This window comes from Lithobates pipiens, unplaced genomic scaffold (assembly GCF_037356315.1).
Source record: "Lithobates pipiens isolate NorthernLeopardFrog02 unplaced genomic scaffold, aLitPip1_a1.2 Scaffold_14, whole genome shotgun sequence".
NCBI classification, from domain to species: Eukaryota; Metazoa; Chordata; class Amphibia; order Anura; family Ranidae; genus Lithobates; species Lithobates pipiens.
In genome coordinates, this window is record NW_027507728.1 from 1345944 (window position 1) to 1366746 (window position 20803).

Genomic DNA, 20803 nt, shown 5'->3' on the forward strand with positions numbered 1-20803 from the left:
TTCTCTCTGGTGGTGTGGGGCATTATAGTTCTCTCTCTGGTGGCGCTGGGCAGCGTGGCTCTCTCTCTCTCTGGCTTCTGCCCAGCACAATCCTTGTTCTTTTTCCTGTAGCACTCTCTCCTTCAGCTTTTTTCCCAGGCTGCAGTCTCTCAATCTCTCTCTTGATCGAGCTGTATCCTCCTCCCTGTGGAAAATGGGGCCGCCAATCTTTGGGACTACATGTCCCATGATTCTCTCCTCTCCTAGTATCCTTTGATTGGCCCTCAGTTATGGCCAATAGGGAAGGAACAGAGCAGTCAGGAAGCTGGGAGAGGAACCTGGTGAGAGCCGTCGTCTCTTCTCCCTGACAGGAGAAAGGGGGGGGGGGGGTGACCGGGGGAAACCTGATAGCACCGCCACCAAGTTCTCTGCTGGACTGAGCACGGAAAAGAGCCAGCAGTCACACTACACTGATAGGGGGGCTTGGCAGAACCTTGATGGTGTCACCCCACTGGCGGGTTGCACACGGGTATGGGCTGCCCGCACCCCGATAGCGATGGAACTGTGTTGAATTTAAGATCTCATCCCTGATTCCAGGGTGGGAGGGATTTACCCCCTTGCCCCTACCTGCGGACGCCTATGCTTGACCCCCCTTGCCCCTACCTGCGGACGTCCATGGGTAAGAGCCTATTTACGAGGCTCAAGGGGCAGGAAGACTGTCATATGAGAGAAATCGTCTAAAGGAGTGGTGTATGTTTCCAGTTCTTATATGATCTCTCCACTCGCGACCTGTTATTCGATGTGACGTTATGATGGTTTGTAAGATTTATACCAATCACTCTACGTTTGCCAATTATTTAGAAAAATAGTACGTTTCCCTGATACCGATGCCAGTATAAGTTCATAATTGTAATGGGTAGCAAGAGTCTGGATGACATCATGTAACTCTGGAGAGTTTGGTGATTTCCAAATTCTAAGGAAAACCAATTTAGCTGCCAGAAACAAATGGGTAGTAAACTGTCTAAGGGATGGTGGAATCTAAATAATTCCTTCATGAAAAAGAAAAGCTCATTCTAAATACTTTCAGGGGCTTCTCTGTGATTTCAGTCCTCAGCCGAGAGCAGTATGCTATCTGAGCCCTTATCTGTTACCTTTGCTATAATGGAGTGTTGTTGGGGGACATGCTGCAACCTATAGTGCTCATGCACACGGATGTTTTAAAAAACTGGCTGCAAAGCTAGCTCCGATGCCTGGAAAAATTGTTGTTAAAAACGTGATTTTTACCGCGTTTTGCATTGGCGTTTTTGCGCGTTTTTTAGCGTTAGCGTTAAGTAGCGTTTTTTAAGAAACACATCTCTTGGCTATAGCACTCAGAAAACAAAGAAAATATGTTGCGCGTTTATGCGCGTTTTTGCGCGTTTTCCCGCGATTCGCGTTTTTACAGCTCTAGCTCCACGCCACGGAACGCACTGGTCCTGGTTTTTTTTTACAGCTTAAAAACGCCTATGCCATTTGCAGCTCAAAAACGCCTAGGTGGGCATGAAGCCATAGACTAACATGGACAGCCGTTTTTAAGCTGCAAAAAAAGCTCAAAAAAGTGGCTGTAAAAACGTCCGTGTGCATGAGGCCTTAAAGCTAAATAAATTTGTGTGGCAGGCAGCATTTCCTGTAACAACCATTACATTTCATCCATCTTAGCACAGCATATCTAAGGGCCAGCAATGGCACTAGTATTAATCATAAAGGACAATGGAATTCTGTGGACCGTGTGGTCACAGTAACTAAACACATTGAAGCCATGCCCAATTAGAAATAATGAGGCCACGCAGAAAAATTGATTCTGGCCCACTGACTCTCCGACGCCCTAACACAGAGACGCAGGCTATTCTAACACAAGGACAAACAAAACATGTTACCAATGGATTCATTTATAGAAATCTGATAGAGATGCTTAAAAACTGCAAGGTAGAGCTGGGCAAAAGAGCAGACATCTTTTTCCTAAATTGATAACAGTGAACATCCAGCTGCATAGCTCCCAACTGTCCTTGATTTCTAGGGACTGTCCCTGATTTCTAGGGACTGTCTCTGATTTGGAACAAAGTCCCTCTGTCCCCCTTTCCTCCACATTTGTCCCTCATTTTGATCTGACCTATATAGTTGTACAGTATATAAAATGCACTACTTATCCATATATCCCAACATTTGAACTTTGGAATGAGGGACACTTAGTAGAGGAAGTAATTTGTGGCACGCTGTGCACACGGCAGCAATGTTGTGGCAAAACTCTTAACAGTGGGAGGGGCTTAAGGAGTGTAGTGGACAGAAATGGCAGAGGAGAAGGCCCTGCAGGGCAGTGTACGGGGGTCAGTAGGGCAGAGAAGGGGCATCATAAGGGCAGAGGACAGAGGATAGGGGGTCAATAGGGGAATGTAAAGGAGTCAGCAGTATGGAAGACAGTGGGTCAGTAGGGCAGGGTACATGGGTATGGAAAGAGGAAAGGGAGTCAGTAGGGCAGGTTCAGGGGTCAACAGGATGGAAGACATGGGGTCGGTAGGACAGGGTACAGGGGTCAGCAGGATGAAAAACAGGGTGTCAGTAGGGTGGGGTACAGGGGTTAGGACAGAGGACAGGGAGTCAGTAGTGCAGGTACAGGGGTCAGCAGGACGGAAGACGGAGGGTCAGTAAAGCAGGGTAAAGTGGTCAGCAGGATGGAAGGCAGTGGGTCAGTAGAGCAGAGTACAGGGGTAGCAGGATGGGAGACAGGTGGTCAGTAGGGTAGCGTACAGGGGTCAGCAGGAGAGAAGACAGGGGGTCAGTAGGGCAGGGTACAGGGGTCAGCAGGATGAAGGAAAGGGGGGTCAGTAGGGCAGGGTACAGGGGTCAGCAGGACAGAAAACAGGGGTCAGTAAGACAGGGTACAGGGGTCAGGATGGAGGACTGGGGGTCAGTAGAGCAGGGTACAGGGATCAGCAGGTCAGAGGAAAGGGGGTCAGTAGAGCAGGATACAGGGGTCAGCAGGATGGAGGAAAGGGGGTGTCAGTAGAGCAGGATACAGGGGTCAGCAGGACAGAGGACCAGGGGTCAGTAGGGCAGGGTATAGGTGGTTAAATAACCCCCTCAGCCCTATCCCTGCATCCTTTTTTTAATAGGTGTCCCTCATTCCCATCTCAGAAAGTTGGGGGGTATGCAGCTGTAATACAACTGATACACCCAGTTAAGTAAAGCTGGCCATAAAGAATTCTTCCCAGCCGGCTGGCTAAAAAAAAAACTATAGATTCTCCCATCCATGTTAAATAGTACAGATGCACAAATCTACCGCTGCTGGCTATTGTTTTCTGACAGCCAACACAGCTACCAGAATACCCTAACAGTGACTGCAGCTGATTACCTGAAACCTCTATTCAGCTGCCTTATCACCTTGCCCCATCAATTTCTCATTTGAAATTTGTGGAGCTGGGTCTTGTTGGCATGGCCACTGAGAGGGAAAGTGGAATAGCCATTTTATTTATCAAACATTTATTTTTGATTAAGTAGATATATTGGATATATATTTTGTTAGAAGTCATATTGTGTAACAGCTGTATTGCTTGTGCTAGAATTCTATTTACACCTCCAGCTGGGAAGATTGCTATCTTGGCCTTTGAAGACACATTCCCCCTAAGGCTGGATTCACACCTATGCATTTTTAGTGCTTTTTGCATTTCGCAGATTTGCACTACAGTCCATTTATCATGGTTTCCTATGGAACACTTTCTGTAGTGCAAATCTGCAAAATGCAAAAAGCACTAAAACTGCATTGGTGTGAATCCAGCCTAATGCGGCGTACACACGACCGGACTTTTTGACAGCAAAGGTCGGACGGAACGAGTCCGTCAGACAATTCGATCTTGTGTGGGCACCATCAGTCCTTTGCTTGCCAAAAATCCGGCGGACTTTAGAAATAGAATATGTTTTACATTTTTCCACCGGAACTTCGCCGGACCGAAAAATCCGTTTGTGTGTGTGCTAGTCCGACGGACAAAAAACTACGCTGGGGCAGCTATTGGCTACTGGCTATGAACTTCCTTATTGTAGTCCAGTCGTACGTCATCACATTCGAATCCGTCGGACTTTGGTCTGATTGTGTGTGGTCAAGTCCGTTCATTCGGAAAGTCCGTCGGAACTCCGCCGAAAGTCGGCTGGAAAGACCGTCGGACCTAGTCCCTCAAAAAGTCCAGTCGTGTGTACGCGGCATTAGAGCCATTGGAAGTGATAAGCCCATGTGAACAACTATTCGCATCCCAGTGAGTTTCACCAGAGACACAGATGGAACTTCAAAGAAATATTGGATTGCTAGGTCCCATCCATTGAAGAACATATACATTGGATTAGATGTCACAGTTAGAGCAATACTGAATCCAACACCATGTTTTATGCTGCTCTCCCTGCACGTAGGTCTAACTACATGCTTGTATAAAAAATATTTTCACTTTTCAATTTGGTATCAGCAGCCAAAACGTTACTGAAACCCATGAGTTTTGGGGTATCCCCTTCACCACTCATAGCTCAAATTTTGGACAGTTCACAGGAATCGCCTGTTGTATGGCGTTATGGCTATTTTTATATCTCACTTAAATGATTAACGATACAAGAAATAAGTGATTAAACCTTTGTCTACATAAGAATAAAAAATGAACGATAACAGTGCGAAAAGATAAACAATTACCTTTATTTATACAGAAAAGAAACTTTAGAATAATTAGAACTTATCATATAACTCAAGTGATGTTACAAGTACAGTGTTGCTTAGGCTGCCAAGGTGATTTAGGTCATATGGTTACAACAGACATACACTTTCAATATATATATCAATATTTCAAGATAAGTCCTAAGAAAGAAATAATTTGATATAGAAAAGAGACATACGAAAGAAAGAAAGAAAGAAAGAGAGAGAGAGAGAGAGAGAGAGAGAGAGATACGTTACACGGATTTCCGGTCGTTCCCCATGGTCTAGAACTCAAGAGCGATATCAGCTAATTCTTTCCCTATTTTATATGCATTCTCGGCCAATCAGAAGATGGAACGCACCCATTGGCTCTGAGTTTGCATCAACCTCTGATTGGCCGATTCTCAAGTCTACATGCTGATTGGTTCAGGATGGCTCACACTCTGATTGGTTATAATTTCAAGCCCAGTTAAGCATCAAACTTCCGATGCCTTTATGAGCAACTTCCTTTGATCTCTGACCCTGCCAGTTCCGACAAAAGACCGGTTTAATTATCTCTGGATTTACAACCGTCAGCCCTCTTTGAAACAACATAAATTAGCATTTCAAGGACTTGTGGCACAGGAAGAGGCACTATATCTGAAATGGCCATCTCTATGAGCAATAGGGTAACTTAGATACTATACAAACAGCAGACCAACAGGTTTGTGTGTTTGAGATACCAAGAACAGTAAATATTCTAGTATACATGTTACACATATATATATATCCAAAACAGGGCATAGTAAGTTAATTGGTCCTCACAATGGCTTTCTTTTAAGCTCTTTGATATAAATATTATATTTCAAAATCGCCACCACAGTTCCCCCTGAAGTTCATTCTTGAACTGATATCCTCTTTCAGTGATGGTACCAGTCAATTAGCTGATAATGTTCTTCTATATCTTTAAAAGTAAATGTATTAGTCTTCTGGAACTCTTGTTTGAATAGCAGAGATGAGCTGTGAATTGGAAGGCTTTACCATTTCTGCCTTACTTAATGTAATTCTACTTCCTGCTTTAACCTGAAGCCCTGCGAGCAGGTGTGGTGAACCCAGGGACCTGGCAATAACAGGCAGTGTTGACTATCCCTACCATCAAGGGCCATGGATGATACTGGCTGTTGCTTGGACTCTGTTCCCTGTGGGGAGCCCACTATACTCATCCACATTGCACCCCTTATAAGTATTAAGTTTCAATGGCCAACCCGCTGCTCCTGTCTGGCATTCCTCCACTATCTGTACACTGACATTCTACCTTTTTTTGTTGTTTTTTTGCATTCATGCACGACTGTCCGGAGGCTCGCCCAACCACCACCGGAAGACAACCTTGAGACAAGTCATCTCTTGAGACAAATGTGCAACAAATAGGACTCTCCTGAACTGCCCTTTACCATGCTGAAAAGTGCTGTCTCGTGGTCCGATCCAATTGGAGCAACCGTTACAGGACCAGATATGTCAGGATCCCGCTCTCAATGTTGGAGTTCCGCTCTTCCAAGGCAGACTGGCGATGAAACATTGCAGTACAGACACTCATGGTTTGGATGTGAAGTCTCAAGGGCTCACAATGGCTTTCTTTTAAGCTCTTTGATATAAATATTATATTTCAAAATTGCCACCACAATGGCCATCCTAAATCAGAACCCTCATTGAAGGAAAACAGTCTCTGTGTAAATAGATTACAATTGATTTACCCGAACAGTGGGCAGAGTTCACTCTTACCATCTTTCACAATACAAAACAATCTTTCCCTGCAATACTTGCATTCTTTTGCTGTGGGCCACTCAGCCCCCCCCCCCCCACCACCTACGCTAACCATTACCCCACTCGGAGATCGCTTTGCTTGGCTTTCACCTCTGGGAGGTCCTCAGAGTCAGATTGGGATTGGGATTGGTTTTGGAATTGTAACCTCAGGCATGTGTCCAACATTTGGCAACAAGTGGAGACCGCTCCAACCTGCTGCCTGTCTGCTTCTAAATTTCACCAGCCTGGTCAGGACTGCTGCTTGCTACATAGTTACATAGGTTAAAAAAAGACACAAGTCCATCTAGTTCAGTTGTCTGTAAACTGTGGCTCACGGGCCAGATACAGCCCTTCGCTTGCCTTTATCCAGCCCTTGGAGCACTATTTCTTCTACTGATATGAGCACTATTCTTTCCACTGACGCCAACGATGGGTCATTCTTCCTCCATTGACACCAAAGACGGGGCATGATTCCTTACACTGACACCAAAGATGGTGCACTATTCTTCAAACTAATACTAACAATGGGTCACTATTCCTCCCACTGATACCAACAATGAGGCACTATTCCTTCCACTGAAACCAATGATGGGGCACTATTCCTCCCCCCCACTGACCACTAAGCCTGAGGCATTGTTTGCTCACACTGAGACTGGAACGTTTTTCACTTTCATTCCCACTGGCCACAGTCTGGCCCCAAGTCTGAAGGACAGTAAGCTGGCCTTTTGTTTAGAAAGTTTGGAGACCCCTGATCTAGTTCACACAATAAAAAGGAAAAAAATTATACAAGCCTATATACACAATCTTATACCCACAGTTAATCCAGATGAAGGCAAAAAAAAAACCCCAGACAAGTATATCCAATTTGCTCCAGCGGGGTAAGAAATTTCTTTCTGATTCCCCAAGAGGCAATCGGATATTCCCTGGATCAATTTTACCTATACATTTTATATTATGTATATTTTTATATTATGTATATTTAAAAAGTCCCTAAAAATTAGAAACAATGCCTTTGAAATGACAGAGCTTAATTCTTTAAAGCGGAGTTCCACCCAAAAATGGAACTTCTGCTTTAAGCACTCCTCGCCCCCAGCACATTTGGAATGTCATTTTTTTTGGGGGGAAGTGAGGGCTTCATTAGGAGGGGGACTTCCTGTCCCACTTCCTTCTTCCGCCCAGGGACCGCCAAGGTGACTCCTCCTTTCGCCTTAGGCGGCCCCTCCCTCTAGGCAATCGCCTCTCTACTCCGGGAGCGCAGCGCTACTCGCGCATTCGGCTTCACGGCCAGGGTGCCCAGAGTGGCAATGGAGGTGCCGGAGGAGAGGAGGGGGAGAGGAGCGACACCCCGTTCGGCCGCATTGCTGGACTGTGGAACAGGTAAGTGTCTGTTTATTAAAAGTCAGCAACTACACGTTTTGTAGCTGCTGACTTTTAATAAACATAACTGGAACTCCCCTTTAAGGATCTGTGGGTGTATGCCATCTGGTCCAGGTGCTCTATTCACCTTTATTTTGTCTAAATATTTCTGGACCATATAAATTTTAGCCATAGTTGTACATTTGGGGCTATGCCAATATTATCCCCATTATGGACATGGGCTCCCCCTGCTCCTTTATATACACAGAGCTGAAGAATGTACTTAATAAATTTACCTTCTCTTTGTCCCCAATCAGCCACTCCAGATTATTTTGTAAATGGCCTACATGCTCAGACCTAACCTTTTTACTATTAATACAGTGCCTTGAAAAAGTATTTATACCCCTTGACATTTTCCACATTTTGTCACGCAACAACCAAAAACTTAATTTTATGTAATAGACTGATAGACTAACACAAAGCGGCACATAATTGTGAAGTCGAAGAAAAATGATAAATGGTTTTCAAAATTTTTTACAAATAAATATCTGAAAAGTGTGGTGTGCATTTGTATTCAGCCCCCGAGTCAATATTTTGTAGAACCACCGTTTGCTGCAATTACAGCTGCAAGTCTTTTTGGGTATGTCTCTACCAGCTTTGCACATCTAGGAGAGTGAAAATATTTGCCCATTCTTCTTTGCAAAACAGCTCAAGTTCTGTCAGATTGGATGAAGAACATCTGTGAACAGCAATTTTTAAGTCTTGCCACCGATTCTCACTTGGATTTAGGTTTGGTCTTTGGCTGGGCCATTGTAACACATGTATATGCTTTGATCTAAACCATTCCATTGTAGCTCTAGCTGTATGTTTAAGGCTGTTGTCCTGGTGAAAGGCGAACCTATGCCCCAGTCTAAAGTCTTTTGCAGACTCTAACAGGTTTTCTGCTAAGATTGACCTGTATTACAGACCAGTTAGCCTAACATCAATAGTATGCAAGCTCTTGGAGGGGATGATAAGGGACTATATACAAGATTTTAGTAATGAGAACAATATCACTAGCAGTAATCAGCATGGATTCATGAAGAATCATTCTTGCCAAACCAATCTATTAACCTTCTATGGAGGAGGTGAATTGCCATCTAGATAAAGGAAGGCCCGACGACGTGGTGAATCTGGATTTTGCAAAAGCATTTGACACAGTTCCCCATAAATGTGTACTGTACAAAATAAGGTCCGTTGACATGGACCATAGGGTGAGTACAATGATTGAAAACTGGCTACAAGAGCGAGTTCAGAGGGTGGTGATAAATGGGGAGTTCTCGGAATGGTCAAGGGTGGGTAGTGGGGTCCCCCAGGGTTCTGTGCTGGGACCAATCCTATTTAATTTGTTCATAAAGTAACTGGAGGATGGGGCTGTATTTGTGGACTATGCTAAGCTGAGGGCAATAACTTCTCCGCAGGATGTGGTAACCTTGCAAGAAGATCTGAACACATTAATGGGGTGGGCAACTACATGGCAAATGAGGTTTAATGTAGAAAAATGTAAAATAATGCATTTGGGTGCAAAAATATGAATGCAATCTATACACTGGGGGAGAACCTCTGGGGGAATCTAGGATGGAAAAGGACCTGGGGTCCTAGTAGATGATAGGCTCAGCAATGGCATGCAATGCCAAGAAGTGCTGACTTCTATCAACTCCTTACCAACAGCCCTGTGACCCCATAAAAATGACCCTGGTTACTACATTGCACACAATCCAAACAGCCTGAAGGGCAGTCTGTACCAAGGCAGCTGGGAGGATGGGTCTCAAAACAAGCACTGCCCGCATTCATTTTAACCTAAACTGTTTTTCAAATGCTGCTCCTGCCTGGGCAAATCATCAAGGCAGGACTAGCATTGCAGTTAAAGTGGTTCTGCACCTAAAAAAAAAAATATTAACCAGTTGCCGACCGCCGCACGACGATGTACGTCGATAGCATGGCACGGGCAGGCATATTGGCGTACATGTACGTCCCTTGCCTCCCGCGGGTCGGGGGCCCGATCGGGCCCCCGCCCGGTGCCTGCGGCGGTCGGTATTCGTGCGGGAGCGATCCCGGACGAGGGGACGGCCATTCGTTCATGGCCACCCCCTCGCGATCGCTCCCGACGAATAGGAATCACCCGTGACATCACTTCCTCTCCTGTAATGTAAACACAGGAGAGGAAGTGATGTATTCTCTCCTCCGTGTCGGTATTTTTCGTTCCGACACGGAGGAGAGCGGATCGGTGAGTTGCACCAACACTCTACACACACAGTAGAACATGCCAGGCACACTCACACCCCCCCTTTACCCCCCGATCACCCCCCCAATTACCCCTGCCCCCCAGTCACAGTGACACCAATGTCATTTTTTTTTTTTTTTTGCATTGGTGTCATTTGTGACTGTAATAACTGTTAGGGCAGTTAGAGTTAGCCCCCTTTAGTTCTAATGTACCCCCCTAACCCCCCCAATAAAGGTTTAACCCCGTGATCACCCCCCGTCGCCAGTGTCACTAAGGCTGGGCTCACATTGCAGCGGTTTATGAGAACGAATGTGATTCGCACCGCACTGCAGTGCAAATCACATCCGATCTCTGTGCGATTCGAGTTCAGCCATTCGCCGCACCCGCCGCACCCGCCACACCCGCCGCACCCACCGCAAATTCGCACGGGACCCTTTTTTTGGCCCGCAGCAGAATCGGATCGCATGGGTGTTCACACCATGCGATCCGAGTTTGCAGATCGCACTGCGATATGCGAACTGATCTGGGGGTGTCAGTAACATTTCACTGACACTCCCAGCAGTTCGCATAGGGCAGTGTGAACTGCCGCCGGGAGGCATGCGATGCGGGAACCCGCCGCGGATTTGCGGCGTTTCCGCATCGCTCCAGTGTGAACCCAGCCTAATAAGCGATCATTTTTCTGATCGCCGTATTAGTGTCACAGGTGACGCTAGTTAGGCAGGTAGGTATTTAGGTTCGCCGCAGCTTTTTATAGCGCCAGGGACCCCCATATACTACCGCATAAAGCCCCCTGATTGCCCCCTAGTTAACCCTTTCACCAGTGATCACCATATAACTGTTACAGGTGACGCTGGTTGGTTAGTTATTTTTTATAGTTTCAGGGCACCCGCCATTTATTACCTAATAAAGGTTTAACCCCCTGATCACCCGGCGGGTGTCATTTGTGACTAATAACTGTTAGGGCAGTTAGGGTTAGCCCCCTTTAGTTCTAAGGTACCCCCCTAACCCCCCCAATAAAGGTTTAACCCCGTGATCACCCCCCGTCGCCAGTGTCACTAAGGCTGGGTTCACATTGCAGCGGTTTATGAGAACGGATGTGATTCGCACCGCACTGCAGTGCAAATCACATCCGATCTCTGTGCGATTCGAGTTCAGCCATTCGCCGCACCCGCCGCACCCGCCACACCCGCCGCACCCGCCGCAAATTCGCACGGGACCCCTTTTTTGGCCCGCAGCAGAATCGGATCGCATGGGTGTTCACACCATGCGATCCGAGTTTGCAGATCGCACTGCGATATGCGAACTGATCTGGGGGTGTCAGTAACATTTCACTGACACTCCCAGCAGTTCGCATAGGGCAGTGTGAACTGCCGCCGGGAGGCATGCGATGCGGGAACCCGCCGCGCATTCGTGGCGTTCCCGCATCGCTCCAGTGTGAACCCAGCCTAATAAGCGATCGTTTTTCTGATCGCTGTATTAGTGTCACAGGTGACGCTAGTTAGGCAGGTAGGTATTTAGGTTCGCCGCAGCTTTTTATAGCGCCAGGGACCCCCATATACTACCGCATAAAGCCCCCTGATTGCCCCCTAGTTAACCCTTTCACCAGTGATCACCATATAACTGTTACAGGTGACGCTGGTTGGTTAGTTATTTTTTTATAGTTTCAGGGCACCCGCCATTTATTACCTAGTCTCACTAGTGTACCCCTAAATTTAGGGGTGTCTACTTTCCAAAATGGGGTCATTTGGGGGGGGTTTGTGCCATCTTGGCATTTTATGGCCTTCAAAACTGTAACGCCCTTAGAAAGCCTGAAGGCGGTGCTTGGTTTTCGGGGCCCCGTACGCGGCTAGGCTCCCAAAAAGTCCCACATATGTGGTATCCCCGTACTCAGGAGAAGCAGCAGAATTTATTTTGGGGTGTCATTTCACATATGCCCATGGCATGCGTGAGCAATATATCATTTAGTGACAACTTTGTGAAAAAAAAAAAAAAAAAGTTTGTAATTTTCCCGCAACTTGTGGCAAAATATAAAATATTCCATGGACTCAACATGCCTCTCAGCAAATAGCTTGGGGTGTCTACTTTCTAAAATGGGGTCATTTGTGGGGGTTTTGTGCCATCTTGGCATTTTATGGCCTTCAAAACTGTAATAGGTAGTGAGAAGTGAACTCAAAAATTTACGCCCTTAGAAAGCCTGAAGGCGGTGCTTGGTTTTCGGGGCCCCGTACGCGGCTAGGCTCCCAAAAAGTCCCACATATGTGGTATCCCCGTACTCAGGAGAAGCAGCAGAATTTATTTTGGGGTGTCATTTCACATATGCCCATGGCATGTGTGAGCAATATATCATTTAGTGACAACTTTGTGAAAAAAAAAAAAAAAAAAAAAAGTTTGTAATTTTCCCGCAACTTGTGGCAAAATATAAAATATTCCATGAACTCAACATGCCTCTCAGCAAATAGCTTGGGGTGTCTACTTTCTAAAATGGGGTCATTTGTGGGGGTTTTGTGCCATCTTGGCATTTTATGGCCTTCAAAACTGTAATAGGTAGTGAGAAGTGAACTCAAAAATTTACGCCCTTAGAAAGCCTGAAGGCGGTGCTTGGTTTTCGGGGCCCCGTACGCGGCTAGGCTCCCAAAAAGTCCCACATATGTGGTATCCCCGTACTCGGGAGAAGCAGCAGAATTTATTTTGGGGTGTTATTTCACATACGCCCATAGCATGTGTGAGCAATATATCATTTAGTGACAACTTTGTGTAAAAAAAAAAAAAAAATTTTTTTTTGTCATTATTCAATCGCTTGAGGCAAAAAAATAAAATATTCAATGGGCTCAACATGCCTCTTATCAATTTCCTTAGGGGGTCTACTTTCCAAAATGGGGTCATTTGGGGGGGTTTTGTACTGCCCTGCCATTTTAGCACCTCAAGAAATGAGATAGGCAGTCGTAAACTAAAAGCTGCGTAAATTGCAGAAAACGTACCTTAGTTTGTAGATGTGACAACTTTTGCGCAAACCAATAAATATACAATTATTGACTTTTTTTTTACCAAAGACATGTGGCTGAATACATTTTGGCCTAAATGTATGACTAAAATTGAGTTTATTGGATTTTTCTAATAACAAAAAGTAGAAAATATCATTTTTTTTCAAAATTTGCGGTCTTTTTACGTTTATATCGCAAAAAATAAAAATCGCAGAGGCAATCAAATACCATCAAAAGAAAGCTCTATTTGTGGGAAGAAAAGGACGCAAATTTTGTTTGGGTACAACATTGCATGACCGCGCAATTACCAGTTAAAGCAGCGCAGTGCCAAAGTGTAAAAAGACCTCTGGTCATTTACCAGCAAAATGGTCCGGTCTGAAAGTGGTTAAAAGCCAGCAGCTACTAATATTGCAGCTGCTGACTTTTAATAAAATGACACTTACCTGTCCCAGGGTCCAGCGATGTCGGCGGCAGATGACGAGCATCTCGCTGCTGCCCCCGCCGCCATCCTTTGTCAGGGAATCGGGAAGTAAAGCATTGCGGCTTTACTGCCCGGTTCCCTACTGCGCATGCGCGAGTCGCGCTGCGCGTCTCTTCTGGTCCCCGCTATGTCCTGGGAACTGTGTGTTTCCCAGAACACAACGGAGGGGGGGGGGGGGCCGGGGCGTTTGCGGGGGTCTGCGGCGGTCTGCCCGGAAGTGGGTGGGATTATCCAGGTAACTGCACCCCCCTCCCCCCTGAAAGGTGCCAATTGTGGCACCGGAGGGGGGGGAGGGATCAGATTAGCGGAACTTCCCCTTTAGGGTGAAGAACCGCTTTAAGACCAATAGTACTGTAAACACTATTTTTCTATAGATCAGGTGGAATCTTTCAGCTTATTATTGTCCCAGTGCTATTTTTAATTTATAGAAAATCAGCATTTAAAATAAAATAAAAAATTTGAATCCAGTTTCGGAAGCCTAATTTGGCATGCACAGATATCAGCTATAGGAGTCAATAAAAGATAAAAAAAAAAATTGCTTAGTATGCAGGAAAAGTATAATTGCGAATATTCCCAAGCCTGGCCTTCACTATGTGGAAGCATTTCCATGTATTCCCACTGAAGATTTGAGCAGAGCTAATACTGTCATAGAGCCACCAAGCAGGGATCACTGTAAAGCAACATATGGGGGGGACTTGAGGCTAAAACGAGTGCACACAGAATCTGGTGTAGCTATGCATAGTAACCAATCAGCTTCTAACCTTGCCTTGTTCAATTAAGCTCTGACAATGGGGCTCCATTCACACTTGTTATGCGACTTTGGACATCAAAGTCGCATGACAAGTCGCAGCCTATTCTTTTCAATGGCATCTGTTCAGATTGGTGTGACTTAGGCCGCGTACACACGGGCGGACTGTCTGCCCAACTAAGTTCGTCAGACAATCCGACCGACAGTCCGTCCAAACTTTTGAATGAACGGACTTGCCCACACACGGCACTTTTTGAGCGAACTAATTACAGCGGACTAAGTCCGCCAAACAATCCGCTCAACTTTTGAAATGAACGTACTCGCCCACACACGCGGAGCAAAGTCCGCTCATTTCGAGCGCGTCTCCAGGTAGGCGGGGCCCGCGAAGGAGACGTCGCTGGCCCCGCCGCCTGGTATGGACTTAAAGGGGAACCCCAACGCCGAAAAAAATCGGCGTGAGGGTTCCCCAACAAGTCCACAACAGACCCTTGTACGAGCACGCTACCCAGCCGGCTAGGAAAGGGGGGCCCGGATACCGGCCCCCCACCCTATGTGAATGAGTATGGGGTACAATGTACCCCTACCCATTCACCTGTGAAAAAAAGTACAAAAAAAAACACAACACAGGGTTAAAATATTTTATTGCACAGCTCCGGGGGTCTTCCGTCTTCGGGGGTCTTCTCGCCGGACTCCTCCGCTATCTTCTTGTAGCTCTTTTGCTAGCGGAGGAGTCCGGCTTTCTTCCTCCCCGCCGCCGGCCTCTTCTCCCGACTTCAGGGGTCTTGTCCCCCTCTTCGGTTCTTCTGCCGGGCCACCGCGCCTTCTTATAGCTCTTTTACAGGCGGTGGCCCGGTCTTCTGTCGCCGCTGTCGCTGTCGCCGCCTTCCGTTCTTCTTCTTCTTCTTCTTCTTCTTCTTCTTCTTCTTCCCCAGGAGATGTTGCCTTGACGATCTCTCCGGCCGGAATGCCAGAGCCGCGCTGCGCGGCCACTTATATAGTGACAATGGGGCGGTGTCACATGGTATATGTCACATGGGTTGGTCACATGGGTTGATGTCACATGGGGACTATGACATCGTAAGGGGGCGGGGTCACCATGTGACCAACCCATGTGACATATACCATGTGACACCGCCCCATTGTCACTATATAAGTGGCCGCGCAGCGCGGCTCTGGCATTCCGGCCGGAGAGATCGTCGAGGCAACATCTCCTGGGGAAGAAGAAGAAGAAGAACGGAAGGCGGCGACAGCGACAGCGGCGACAGAAGACCGGGCCACCGCCTGTAAAAGAGCTATAAGAAGGCGCAGTGGCCCGGCAGAAGAACCGAAGAGGGGGACAAGACCCCTGAAGTCGGGAGAAGAGGCCGGCGGCGGGGAGGAAGAAAGCCGGACTCCTCCGCTAGCAAAAGAGCTACAAGAAGATAGCGGAGGAGTCCGGCGAGAAGACCCCCGAAGACGGAAGACCCCCGGAGTTGTGCAATAAAATATTTTAACCCTGTGTTGTGTTTTTTTTTGTACTTTTTTTCACAGGTGAATGGGTAGGGGTACATTGTACCCCATACTCATTCACATAGGGTGGGGGGCCGGTATCCGGGACCCCCTTATTAAAGGGGGCTCCCGGATTCCGATAAGCCCCCCGCCCGCAGACCCCGACAACCAACGGCCAGGGTTGTCGGGAAGAGGCCCTTGTCCTCATCAACATGGGGACAAGGTGCTTTGGGGTGGGGGGGCCGCGCGCCCCCCCTTCCCCAAGGCACCCCCCCATGTTGAGGGCACGCGGCCTGGTACGGCTCAGGATGGGGGGCGCTCGCTCGCCCCCCTTTCCTAGCCGGCCGGGTAGCGTGCTCGGACAAGGGTCTGTTGTGGACTTGGGGGGTACCCCCACGCCGATTTTTTTCAGCGTTGGGGTTCCCCTTTAAGTCCATACCAGGCGGCGGGGCCAGCGACGTCTCCGTCGCGGGCCCCGCCTACCTGGAGACGCGCTCGAAATGAGCAGACTTTTCTCCGGGCGGGAAAGGTCCGCTCATTTCGAAAGTACAGCGGACTGGCACACACACGGTCGGACTGTCCGCTCAAACCAAGTTTGGACGGACAGTTTTACGGAAATACCGTAAGACTTTGTTCGTCAGACAGTCCGCTGAAAAAGTCCGCTGAAGCCCACACATGAGCGGACTGTCCGCTCAAATGTGTTTCGGCGGACTAAGTTGGGCAGACAGTCCGCCCGTGTGTACGCGGCCTTAAAGTCGCGGTGACTTTGGAAAGGTGCCTGCACTACTTTGGTGCGACTTTGGTTCAGAGAATGTAAAGTCGGATCAAAGTCGCAGCATAAGTCGCGCACCAAAGTCACACTGGAATTCATGCGACTTTGGAGCCGCGTTGAAGTGAATGGAGCCTTAAACCTAGAAGCTGATTGGTTACTATGTACAGCTGCACCAGATTCTGTGTGCACCAGTTTTAGTAAATCTCCCCCTAAGAGTCCTTGTCATAGTGATAACATTTCAATAAACCTTCATTATTAACCACTTAACGACCAGCGCACGCCGATGTACGTCCTATTTTTTGAAGAGGGATATCTCGGTAACGGCAGCAGCTGCTGCCACAACCGAGATATCCATCTCTTCAGGCGCCAGTTGTCTGTACGATAACGGTGGTCTCCGCGGCCCATTCGCCGCGAGATCACCGTTATCGGTGGTGGGAGAGGTGCCACCCCCCTCCCGCCACCCTCCCGCACCTTCCGCCGCTTACCGGAGCCGTCGGTAGCGGCGGAGGCGATCGGGTCCTTTTCCTAGCTGGGTATGGAGACGAGTGAGGCTAAGATGGCCCCCACTCGTCTCTATACCATAGGAGGGCGGAAGCGATGTCAAAAACGTCACTTCCGCCCATACCTCTTAAAGGTATATTTTTTTTAAATGTCATTTTTTTTTTTTTGCATTTTAGTCCAAATATGAGATCTGAGGACTTTTTGACCCCAGATCTCATATTTAAGAGGACCTATCATGCTTTTTTCTATTACAAGGGATGTTTACATTCCTTGTAATAGGAATAAAAGTGATCCATTTTTTTTTTTTAAAACAGTGTAAAAATAAATAAAATCAATTAAAATAAATAAGAAAAAAAAAGGTTTTTAAAAACACCCCGTTACGACGAGCTTGCGCACAGAAGCGAGCGCATACGTGAGTAGCGCCCGCATATGAAAACGGTGGTCAAACCACACATGTGAGGTATCGCCGAGATCGGTAGAGCGAGAGCAATAATTCTAGCCTTAGACCTCCTCTGTAACGCAAAAAATGCAACCTGTAGAATTTTTTAAATGTCTCTTATGGAGATTTTTGAGGCTAAAAGTTTGACGCCATTCCACAAGCGGGCGCAATTTTTAAGCATGACATGTTGGGTTTCAATTTACTCGGCATACCATTATCTTTCACAATATAAAAAAAATTGGGCTAATTTTACTGTTGTCTTATTTTTTTATTCAAAAAAGTGAATTTTTTCCAAAAAAAGTGCGCTTGTAAGACCGCTGCGCAAATACGGTGTGAAAAAAAGTATTTCAATGACCGCCATTTTATTCTCTAGGTTGTTAGAAAAAAAACAATATAAAATGTTTGGGGGTTCTAAGTAATTTTCTAGCAAAAAAAAACTGTTTTAAACATGTAAACACCAAATCTGAAAAATAGGCCTGGTCCTTAAGTGGTTAAACAACAACCATTGATCATGCAGATAATATATATCTGCTGCCCACAATAACAACCTGGCACACCGCATTGGTGGTATACCCAGGGCCGCTGATAGAAATCATGGGGCCCCGTACTGCCTACCTGACGGGGCCCCCTTCAGCTCCACCCCTGGTCCCTCCTTCAGCCCCGCCCCTGGCCCCTCCCCAGACCCCACCTTGAAACAAAGCATTGGCAGCACGGGTGGCACTATCTGCAGCATATTAAGGCATGGGTGACACTGTCTGTAGCACATTACGGCATTGGCGGCACGGGTGGCACTGTCTCTGCAGGCAGCACATGCGTTATGGGCCATAATGCATGTGCTACCGACAGACAGTGCCACCCATGCCGTAATGTGCTGCAGACAGTGCCAGCCATGACACTTATGGCATAACATGTGCTACTTGCTGACAGCGCCACCCATGCCGCCAATGCCATATTGTGCTGCAGATATTTCCACCCATGCCACCAATGCCATATTTTGCTGCAAACAATGCCACCCATGTTGCCAATACCATCCATGTTGCCAATACCATAATGTATATATGCTGCTGCATCAGTAGTAGATCATGCCCCCCCCCCCCCAAGCAAGCACACACCTGTGTAACTTCTAGCTGATCCCCACGAGCCACTTCTTCCCTGATCCTGCTGCTTCCTGGACTGGAGTGTCCACAAACGATTCCATTCAGACTGCAGCTACTTCTTTTTTGTCTTCTGCCACCGCCGCTCGCCTCACTGACACTTATCTCATGAGGAGGGGGAGGAATCACTCCGCGGCGCCAGGTGGAATGCACGATAGAGGATGCACTGGCTGGGACTTGAGCCACAGCCAGCATAAGGAGCGGGTGTGGAAGAGGCATTCTTCCACACCCGAAATAGAGGAAATAGTTCCTCCCCTGCCGCCACCTAGTCTGCAGATAGCTATCTGCAAAAAACGTAAAAAATAACGGGTGGTGGTGGGCGCTATTTAGTTGGTAGTTGAGTCGGACGGGCTCTGATCGGCTGTGGCTTATTATTTTCTGCTCAGCTTGCCCGGGCCCCCCTGCTGCCTGGGCCCGGTACAACAGAGCCAGTTGTACTGGCCTATCAGCGGCCCTGGCCCATACCTATGGGTGGATTTCCCTGATTTGATCTATGGATGGTTACCTCTGACTTTTATAGATGGATTCCACTGACCTATGGAAGGATACATCTGACCTATGAGTATATGCCTCAGACCTATGGATTGATGTCCCTGACATGTGGATGAATACCCTTAATCCATGGATGGATACCCATACCTATGGAGAGATACAAATGAATGATTGGTGGATACCTCTGACTTATGTGTGAATGTTACCAATCTATGAATGGATAACTCTGACCTACAAATGGACAACCATGAATGATGGCTGGATACCCCTGTGTTGATATTGCTGACCTGTGGATGGATACCCCAAAACTATGGATGGATACTAGTAGGGTTGCCACCTGTCCAGGATTCACCCGGACAGTTCGGGTTTGGAATCTTGTGTCTGGGTTTCAGTCTGCCTGAAACCCAGACACATTATTTAGACTGGGTTGTGGCTCCTCAAGTAACTGAGATAGTCACACAAAAATCTGTTGCCATTCGGGTGCTGCAGCCCCCTCTCTGAGGGCAGGTTTGACATCACTGGGGGGTGGGGGCAGGGTGTTAGCAAGAACAGTTTGGCCACACCCACTTTGTCGCAGCGCTCTGTGTAACCACTCTAACTGGGGGGCACCCAAAGGTGTCCCTGGTCTTTTATAATCCTATAATGTATACTACGAAAAAAAATGTGCCCTGTGCTGCTAAAGTGTTCGGGTTTGGCTTGAAGAAAAGGTGGCAACCCTAGATACTAGTAAGTGATGAGTGGATACTAACCTATGTGTGGATACCCCTCACCTATGGGTGGATACCTATGACAGATGGATGGATACCCCTCATCTATGGGTCTGCTATGACTACAGCTACACATACACTGAAAACGTGGGCCCTAAACAATGAGAATGGAACAACTTAAGGTGAAATTTTGCCTTACGTTTGCTCTTGGCTTTGGCTCCTTCCACACGCAGCGATGAGGAAAGCGATTTGTAGTAGAATCATCATGGATGGAGATAAGACCAGCGATATTTCAACATGAGTGAACTATAATTCCTATAATTCCAGGTGTCGGCTAGAGCAGATGCCTGTTGGTTGTCACACTGTCCAGCTCCTCTGTTACAATGGCCTTCCTATACTGATACTTTGCCCTCAAGCTTCATGTTTACCTGACCAGGTTAAAGCCGGCCTCTTTGTTTGTCACTTCATTGATTGATGGCATTGGGCAGTATATCCTGTTTGAAGAGTGAAGATAGATCTTACCATCCTCCATGACACCTTCATCCTCAGCCAAGAAAACACAGTCTGCCTTTATATTGCAACACTTGGTGCAAAAAACAAAACAAAAGCAAGTTTGCACAAGTGTGATAAAGCCACTCCAAAGAGTGATATTCCTGCATTTTGTAGACAGTTCAAGTTCAATTTGTTTTAGTTTCAGATGGACCTTTTGTCTGGAGTTGGGCTTTGAACTCCCTACTGCTGCGTACACACGATCAGACTATCCGGCGGACTTGGTCCGGCAGACCAGAGTCCGCCGGACAATCCACCCGTGTGTGGGCTCCGGGGGATTTTTTTCCCCCAAAAGTCCGGCGGACTTAAAAAGTAGTTTTGCCTCAAAAATTGTCCGCCGGACTGCGAGTCCTTTTGAAATGAACAGACTTTCCCACACACAGAGAAAAGTCTGTTCATTTTGAACGCG

At 47.1% G+C, this 20803-nt stretch overlaps 1 protein-coding gene across 2 annotated transcripts in view; it reads right to left on the bottom strand.

Moving 5' to 3' along the window:
- C5 (complement C5) overlaps positions 1-20235 on the bottom strand; it is a 171513-nt gene extending 151278 nt beyond the window's left edge. For both annotated transcript variants that reach the window (XM_077479159.1, XM_077479158.1), the window contains exon 1: positions 20045-20235. In XM_077479159.1, coding sequence (XP_077335285.1) covers positions 20045-20112 — 68 coding nt within the window. In that variant the 5' untranslated portion in view covers positions 20113-20235. The remainder of the gene's footprint in view (positions 1-20044) is intronic.
- Positions 20236-20803: the final 568 nt, after the last annotated feature.